The sequence below is a fragment of the Gadus chalcogrammus genome, chromosome 22 (assembly GCF_026213295.1).
Source record: "Gadus chalcogrammus isolate NIFS_2021 chromosome 22, NIFS_Gcha_1.0, whole genome shotgun sequence".
NCBI lineage: Eukaryota > Metazoa > Chordata > Actinopteri > Gadiformes > Gadidae > Gadus > Gadus chalcogrammus.
Window position 1 is genome coordinate 843,926 of NC_079433.1, and position 9,011 is coordinate 852,936.

General features: G+C 47.2%; 1 protein-coding gene across 3 annotated transcripts; it reads left to right on the plus strand.

Annotated features, from left to right (window-relative positions):
• Positions 1-585: 585 nt before the first annotated feature.
• Positions 586-3,298, plus strand: LOC130376306 (E3 ubiquitin/ISG15 ligase TRIM25-like). Of its 3 annotated transcripts, XM_056583538.1 has the most exons (3): positions 586-704; positions 882-1,949; positions 2,783-3,298. In XM_056583538.1, the coding sequence occupies exon 2, from the start codon at positions 884-886 to the stop codon at positions 1,754-1,756; it is 873 nt and encodes a 290-aa protein (XP_056439513.1). In that variant the 5' UTR covers positions 586-704; positions 882-883; the 3' UTR covers positions 1,757-1,949; positions 2,783-3,298. The 3 variants fall into 3 exon arrangements, with proteins under 3 accessions (XP_056439513.1, XP_056439512.1, XP_056439514.1); XM_056583537.1 differs by having other exon boundaries at positions 586-1,949; XM_056583539.1 differs by lacking the exon at positions 2,783-3,298 and adding an exon at positions 2,075-2,129 and having other exon boundaries at positions 586-1,949.
• Positions 3,299-9,011: the final 5,713 nt, after the last annotated feature.

Consider the following 9,011-nt stretch of genomic DNA (forward strand, 5'->3'; position numbering starts at 1 on the left):
CGGGACGACATTTAGTTAAGCAGGGGAGAATGTGGTATACCCCCCATTTTTGCATTTTGTATAGTCCCTTTTCATGATTCTGTGACTTATGTACGATGGAGTTACATGTTTGGGCCAATAGATGGCACTATTAGACCTCTGAATAATGCAGTTGCATGACGATTACGAACAAAGGAAGAAGTTGTTACTGCGAGTGAAGGAAGGAAGCAGTCGCATTCTCGAAGTGAATGAACCAAAAACTCTTATATCGCTTTAACAATGTGTGTGTGTGTGTGTGTGTGTGTGTGGTGTGTGTGTGTGTGTGTGTGTGGTGTGTGTGTGTGTGTGTGTGTGTGTGTGTGTGTGGTTTGTGTGTGTGTGTGTGTGTGTGTGTTTACCTTGGCCCTTTCTAAATACCTGCCTGTAAAGTTTGTTCCAAGATGAACCCAATCCAATCCAGCCCAACAAGATGCCTGATTGAAGTGACATTGTTCCGCCTCGAGCAGCAGGACACCTGTACAGTGATGTCATGGAACAGCAGCCAATAGGAGGTTAGTCTGAGAGGAGGATCAACTGGTCCAACTGATAATTTCCTTGTTACCGAGTCGGAAGGTTTGGTGATGCTCACTTCATTACAGCAGTGAGAAGACCCAGGTAATTTACTCCACTCTGATCCGGGATTCATCATACATTTCTGTAACTTATTGATCATATCAATAGGAAAGGTACTATTTTACTATCATCAGGTATGGGTTGAAATCGTTAGTGTATATGTTGAGTACTCTCACCTGTCACTGTTCACTGCTGTTACTCAAATCAAAACTACTGATTGGCTACGACCTCTATTTTACCATTGTTATACATTATAAATGATTAAACTTTATTTAACAATAGTTTTCTAGGAATGGCCTCTGCGACATCGTGGTCTCAGGAGGACTTCTCCTGTTCCATCTGTCTGGATGTGTTCAACAGCCCAGTTACCACATCATGTGGACACAACTTCTGCAGAACCTGTATTACAGTGTTCTGGGATGACATGGTCCAGTACAAATGTCCTGTCTGCAACGAGCTGTTCCACACAAGACCTGTTTTACGGGTTAATACCCTCATATCAGGGATGGTTGATCAGTTTAGAAGTTCTGTACGAGTCAAAGAGCAGCCTTGCGTTGAACCCGGAGAAGTTCCTTGTGACGTCTGTACTGGGACCCAGCTGAAGGCAGTGAAGACCTGCCTGGTGTGTCTTATCTCTTACTGCCAAGCCCACCTGGAGCCACATCAGAGAGTCGCAGGCCTGAAGAAACATCAGCTGGTCGAGCCTTTAGACCGTCTGGAAGACAGGATGTGTAAGAAACACGACCGACTTCTGGAGCTCTTCTGCCAGACTGACCAGGTGTATGTGTGTCAGTTCTGCACAGTGACAGACCACAAGTCACATCCTGTTGTACCTCTGAAGGAGGAATATGAAGTGAAGACGGCCCAGCCGGGGAAGATAGAGGCTGAACTTCAGCAGATGATCAAGGAGAGACAACGAAAGATTAAAGACATCATAGACACGGTGGACCACAGCAAAGCAGACGCAGACAGAGAGATAGCCGATGGTGTGCAGGTCCTCACTGCTCTGAGGCGCTCTGTTGAAAAGTGTCTGGATGATCACAACAAAACGGTTCAAGAGAAACTGAAATCCACAGAGAAAGAAGCTGAAGGCCTCATCAAAGAGCTGGAGCAGGAAATAAAAGATCTGACCAATAGAAGCTCAGAGGTGAAGCAGTTCACCTAAACTGAAGACCACCTCCACCTCCTCCAGACCTTCAGATCCCTGAAGGATCCTCCACCCACCAGGGACTGGACGACGGTGGAGGTCCGTCCTCCATCATACGTTGGGACCTTGAGGAGAGCCCTGGATCAGCTGGAGGAGACACTGAACATGGAGGTGAAGAAGGTGCCTGACCTGAGATCAGTTCCACACAAGTGTAAGTGTCTGTTTGGTTTGATTTAGGGCTGTCAAATGTACATTCAATATTACAATATTCTTCAAATATAAAGAAATATTTTACATTCAAACTAAATTAAACATGTCAGATGTTTTTCCCTTAAGATATGAGTGCCACCGTGTAAAATAAGGTTGAGAAGATAACCTTACACTAAAAAATGTAGTCCAAAAAACACGTAGCATGCTTGCACACTCACATCCATATGGCCCGTCGGCCTCCTCGGGAACGGGACTCGGCTGCAGCGGTCCGTCCTGTGAGCGTATCCCGGTCCGGTCCTCGGTCCGGTCCTCGGTCCGGTCCTCGGTCCGGTCCTCGGCCCGGTCCTCGGTCCGGTCCTCGGTCCGGTCCTCGGTCCTACACTGGACCCACACGTGTCTCATCAGCCCGTCTCCGCCTCCCTTTATGTACCGCTCACCTGCGTCTGATCGGCCTCCCTCGCGGGTGTTTCCTCTGAGCCAATGCGCCAATGCGGTTCCCGGCGCCCTCTGGGGGAGAAGGGTGATAGACCCCCTGCACCACCGGTCCCCTGGGCTTCAGGGCCGCTGTGTCGGGCCGGGTTACCACAATGTGTTCAAAACATTGTTGTATTATATTCATAACGTTGTTGTTAATACATTCATAATATCGTTGTTGTTTTCATAACGGTATTGTTGAGGTGTGTGTATCTATGTATGTGTACATATATGTATGCATGTGTTCATATCTATGTTCATGTACACAGAGCGCAGGAGAACAGTACTAGTGATGATGATGATGATGATGATGATGATGAAGAGCGGTTCAGTAGCTCATCATGTCTGGTTCTCCCTCAGATGCCTGTGACCTCACACTGGACCCCAACACGGCCGGCAGACGACTCTCTCTGTCTGAGGACAACAGGAAGGTGAGGTGGGTTAGAGAGGACCAGTCGTATCCGGATCACCCAGACAGATTTGACTCCTGGTCCCAGGTGTTGGGTAGAGAGGCTCTGACTGGCCGCTGTTACTGGGAGGTAGAGAGGGAAGGACTGGTTGGTATAGGAGTGACATACAGAGGAATCACAAGGAGAGGAAGGGGTGGTGACAGCAGGCTTGGAGGGAACAACAAGTCCTGGAGTCTTCATTGTTATGATGGTGGTTACTATGCCTGGTACAACGGTATAGAGACAGTCCTCCCTCTCCGCCCCGCTGGCTCCACCAGAGTAGGAGTGTATCTGGACCGGCCTGCTGGCTCTCTGTCCTTCTACAGAGTGTCCCCAGGTGGAGGAGGGTCCTCAGACACACTGACACACCTCCACACCTTCTGGTCCTCCTTCACCCAGGAGGACCTCCTCCCGGGGGTGGGGGTAGGGGGGTGGAGGGGGGGGGTCCTAGTGCGGTCCTCAGCGTCTCTGTGTCGGTTGTAGAAAAAAAAACAACCACACTCTGTGGGGCCTCTGTGGGGCCTCTGTGGGGCCTCTGTGGGGGGGTGCAGACTAAGTGTAGTAAAAAAAAAAGGTGCAGCCCCCTTCGCCCCGCCGCGCACACAAACGAACACGCACAGGCACACACACACACACACACACACACACACACCTACACGTTCACACACACATAAAAAAAAACACATACACACACACATACACACACACACATAGTCTCTCTCTCTCTCTCTCTCTCCCTCTCTCTCCCCCCCTCTCCCTCTCCCTCTCTCCCTCTCCCTCTCTCTCTCTCTCTCTCGCTCTCTCTCTCTCTCTCTCTCTCTCTCTCTCTCTCTCTCTCTCTCCCTCTCCCTCTCCCTCTCTCTCTCTCTCTCTCTCTCTCTCTCTCTCTCTCTCTCTCTCCCCCCCTCCCTCTCCCTCTCCCTCTCCCCCTCTCTCTCTCTCTCTCTCTCTCTCTCTCTCTCTCTCTCTCCCCCCATCTCCCTCTCCCTCTCCTCTCCCCCTCTCTCTCTCTCTCTCTCTCTCTCTCTCTCTCCTCTCTCTCCTCTCTCCCTCTCTCTCTCTCTCCCTCTCCCTCTCCTCTCCCTCTCTCTCTCTCTCTCTCTCTCCTCTCTCTCTCTCTCTCTCTCTCTCCTCTCCTCTCCCTCTCTCCCTCTCTTCCTCTCTCTCTCTCTCTCTCTCTCCTCTCTCTCTCTCTCTCTCTCCTCTTTAAAGTATAGCATGATAAACCATGAAAAGGCTTTTAAGATCTCCATAGTTAGATAAGCACATTATTATTTGAAATGTACATAAAATACCTATTGATGGTCAACCTTTATATATTTTCAGACTTCACCAGTTTAAGTCTTAAGGGCTCTTATATCATCATTTTTGTCATAATCCTGATTTGCGACCTGATTTATGCAGATGTTATTTTTTATTCATAATAACCAAGACGTCTATGGGATAATGTTGCATGTTGTAAATGACTTTAAACTGAATCTTGATTTTTTGTGTTCTGTTGGGAACCAGCGGTCGCAGAACATGTCAGTTATTAAAGATACGTGCTCACCTGTTGATGATTTGTAAAGTCTGCTGCCTCTATTGTTTTAGTCCTCGTGTTAATTGTGTACATGTAAGGGACTATTTTTCTGTCTTATTTTTAATGAAGCATAATTGCAACAAACAACTCATTGGATCCAACTGAATGTTCTCGTGTGTTCAGCCGATGATTTCTCGTTGTATTAGTTAATAATGCTTCCATAAGTGTTTCCATAATGCTTCCATAAGTAAAACAAATGTTTTTCCGAGATTATTCTTGGACCTCCTCCCTGGGTTTTGGTTGGGGGGGGGTGGTTTTGGGGGGGGGTACCCTCCACCTCCAGTGGAGGGTACTACATGGTGCCATCGCCTCAAATACTTTTATCTCGTTTTAAATCCTGCTGTTTCAAACACATGTCCGTTCTGTGGCCTATGGGAGACAGTTTTCCATATTTTTACTGAGTGCCCGAGACTCACTGTTTTTTTCTCTCTTTTAACTTTGGTTTTTAGTCTGTTGAATGTGTTTTTTTCTGAAAAAGTTTTTATCTTTGGTGCTGGATTCAAAAAAAGTAATATTTGAAGTGGCAGCTAGTAAATTATCTCTTAGGTGATGCGAAAATGGCCATGTACATCAGCCGGAGAAATAAGGTGGAGGGCAGAGCAGGGCATGAGGCCCCTCCTGTGTTCCTCTGTAACGTCAGAGCCAGAGTCTGGCTGGAGTATACGTATTTATAAGGCGTTTGGGGATGTAGATGCTTTTAAACAGCGCCGGTGTTACAATAATATTATTTGCTTTGTTGAAAATGATGAGTTGCACTTTGCACAAGATTTTGTTGGATAAACCAAAAAAATGTAAAGACTGAACAAATAGCACATTTCCTGATGTATTGTACTCTCGATTGATTGTAAAAAAAAAGGTATTTTTGAAAAATCTCTCTCTTTCTCTGTGTTTACGAATTGCAAACTGTAATTCGTCGGGCTGTGGCTGTGGTCACATGATGGAGGAGGAGACCGGAGGGGAGGAGGTCCTGGCCGACCCCCCCCCCTGGGGGCGCCCCTCTCCGTCCAGGAGTGCTTCTCCCTGCAGGGTACGGGGCTTTGAGTGTCTCTCTGCGTCCCGCCCCTACATGAGAGGGGTCAATGCTATTGCTTATTAGCCACCGGCTAAAGGGCTGATTATGGTTCCACATCGACGCAACGATGAACCCGCAGACGCTTCCAGGCAGTCGTGAACCTGCTTCGGTTCTGCGGCGGCTTTTAGTGAGCGGACCAATCACAGCCCTCGCTGCTGCGTCGCCTCGACGGAGGGTTAACATATCGGGTAGGCGCGCGTCAGGCCCTTGCTGTGGACGCAAGGAGGGTCCGCGAGGACGTGAGGGGTCCGTAGACCCTCACGCAACCCTCTCATCCCCCGGAACCCCCACCACCTGGAGAGGGTCCCGGGGGGCAGCTCAGGTCTGTGCACACACTCACACTGCAACATGTTTGCACACACACAAGCCAACACACAAATTACAACATGTTTGCATGCATGCACACGAATGCACACACACACACACACACACGCACACGAATGCACGCACACGAATGCACACACACACACACACACACACACACACACACACACACACAACACACACACACACACACACACACCACACACACATTACAACATGTAAGCGCACACACACAAAATGCTTGAACAGACACAGATACACACACAAATACACACACTCATTCACTCACTCACTCACTCTAAAGCCTAGTCTTGACACACACTAAAGCCTACTCTGGACACACACACAAACACACACTCTAAAGCCTACTTGACACACACACACACACACACACACACACACACACACACACACACTAAAGCCTACTCTTGACACACACACACACACACACACACTCTAAAGCCTACTTGACAGACACACACAGACACACACACACACACACCACACACACACACACACACACACACACACACACACACTGTCGAGTGTTGGACACCGCACGCGCGGTGATTTATGGGAACGATCGCGTACGACACACACACCGCTCCGCAGGGGTGTGTTTTTGTGAGTCTGGGTGTCGCACGTACGCTCCCCGGGACCAACCTAGGTCGAGCCCGCTTGTTTCCGTGAAGAGTCGGTTTCACGGAGGCGCTCGGTCCGGCTCGGCTCAGTCTTAATCCGGCCCGACCAGGTCACTCTGTTAAGTCCCTTCACAAGTTAACTTATACGAATTCAGACCCGTCCGTTTAGCGGGACCAAAGTCTCTCGAAACAATAATAGTTAATACGAAATGATGATGTATCTTTTTGCCTTGTCACCCCCTATACACGTCAGTCACAATCAACCATTGCCTGTACAATGCGCCACTCACCGTGAGGGGATCAGCTGGGAGAGCGCGTCGTTTGGCTTTGCCTGTGTCGAGGAGTCGACAGGGAAAGGACTCGAACGATTGAGTTTACCTACTACAAATGTAGTCAGGTAGATTTAGTCTTAGGTCCAATAAACAAAATTACTTTTACAACTGAGTATAGATTTGAAAAGAAAAGACAGTAAAAAGAAGAAGAAAATAGATGAAGAATGGCCTATTAAAAATACCAACGAGCCTGAAGTTGAGTTTCTAAGTCTAGGTACCAACGTCCTCTTGGGTGGAGCCAAGGTTGGGTTTCTAAGTCTAGGTACCAACGTCCTCTCGGGTGGAGCCAAGGTTGGGTTTCTAAGTCTAGGTACCAACGTCCTCTCGGGTGGAGCCGAGGTTGGGTTTCTAAGTCTAGGTACCAACGTCCTCTCGGGTGGAGCCGAGGTTGGGTTTCTAAGAGCCCAGGTTTTAACGTTGACGCAACTCTCGTGCCTCAGTACACCGCATGACCCCGAGAGTTGCCTTTGTTGAGTTAATCACGCTTGAGACTAAGCTAGTGCTAAAGAAGTTTCCTATTAAAAGTATACAACTTCCTCTCAAGAGGCCCTGAGGTTGGAAGTACCAACGTCCTCTTGGGTGGAGCCCAAGGTCGGATTTCTAAAACTGAGTTACCAACGTCCTCTCGGGTGGAGCCAAGGTTGGGTTTCTAAGTCTAAACTAAAAAGAAAATAGAGTCTGAACCGAGCGCTACGGTGTCAGAGTCCCTAAGATGAAAATCTATTGCTATGAAGGCCGCTGTTTTTTGGAAGCAGAAGAGCAAGAGCAGGGCGAGAACACACGGCACCACCAGCAGCAGAAGAACCAAAAAGAACGAGTGGGATTTCTCTGCAGATTTCCTGTTTTACTCTCCTGATAACAAAAGATCCTTTGATAAACGTTCCAGAGTTTCCCTTATTTTGCCCGAGGGGCAACACAAGGAGCTTGAAGTTGTGTTCATACATCATGGGGTCTAAAGGGACACATTTTCTTGTATTCCTCCAATGTTTCTCCACAAGGAGACATGTTTAAGCATTCAATTTACTACATAAAAGTGTATATAATGTAACCAGTTAGCCCTATGGTAAGACATTTTAAGGCACATAATCTTAACACATAAGAAAATCTAAAGTAAGCAATTTACTTTCACACAAGCAGTTATAAAGAAACCAATTTCTTTATCCTAAAATATATGTAAACATTAAAGAAGTTATAAGGTAAACAATTTACCTTATCATAAAATATACGTAAGCATTAAAGAAGTTATAAGGTAATCAATTTACCTTATCATAAAACATATGTAAGCATCAAAGAAGTTATAAGGTAATCAATTTACCTTATCATAAAATATACGTAAGCATTAAAGAAGTTATAAGGTAATCAATTTACCTTATCATAAAACATATGTAAGCATTAAAGAAGTTATAAGGTAATCAATTTACCTTATCATAAGGGATACACAAGAAGTTATAAAGAAACCAATTTTCTTTATCATAAGATATGAGATACACAATATATATGGTGACCTTGTTGAAAGCATGGTGTCACAGCATGATTCTGGAGTGATTCTGGAACGGCTAGGTGCACCAATATAGTGAGTCCTATCGGGACACACGTCAACACACACACACACACACACACACTCTAAACCCTACTCTTGACACACACACACACACTAAAGCGTACCCCCCTAAAGGGATCCTGCTCATGCGTGACCCGGGGATGGAGGCAGCCTGGGCGCTCCTCGACCACTGTTACATGCAGCAGAGATGAAGTCTCCAGTAAGAAGCAGCCCTCCCCTGCGGTGAGTGTCCCCGTCAGGGGCAGAAGGCCGCCCGCTGGGGGCCGGGCCGTGATCGGGGCGGCCTCGGACCTCGGAGGCAGTATTCGTATGGCCTGTTTCTTCAACGGCCGTGAAACGACTTCAGGTAAGGGAGCACACACACACACACACATGCTGTGTGTGTGTGTGTAGAAGCTGATTTCATACATCCCCCCCCCCTTATGGGATGTTAAAGTGGCCTTTAAACGGAGCTGGAAACTAAAAGGCACTCTCTTTAAATGTCTTGCACACACACAATCATAAACACATGCTCTAACGTACATGCATGCACGCACACACAAAGAAGCACACACATTTGTTGGATTATTTACACTGCAGTTTCTCTGACTGGACTTTGAGAGGTTAACATCGTTATGACATAATCAATACT

Coding starts and splice junctions, on each gene's coding strand:
- LOC130376306 (XM_056583537.1), top strand. CDS start 884: ATGGCCTCTGCGACATCGTGGTCTCAGGAGGACTTCTCCTGTTCCATC.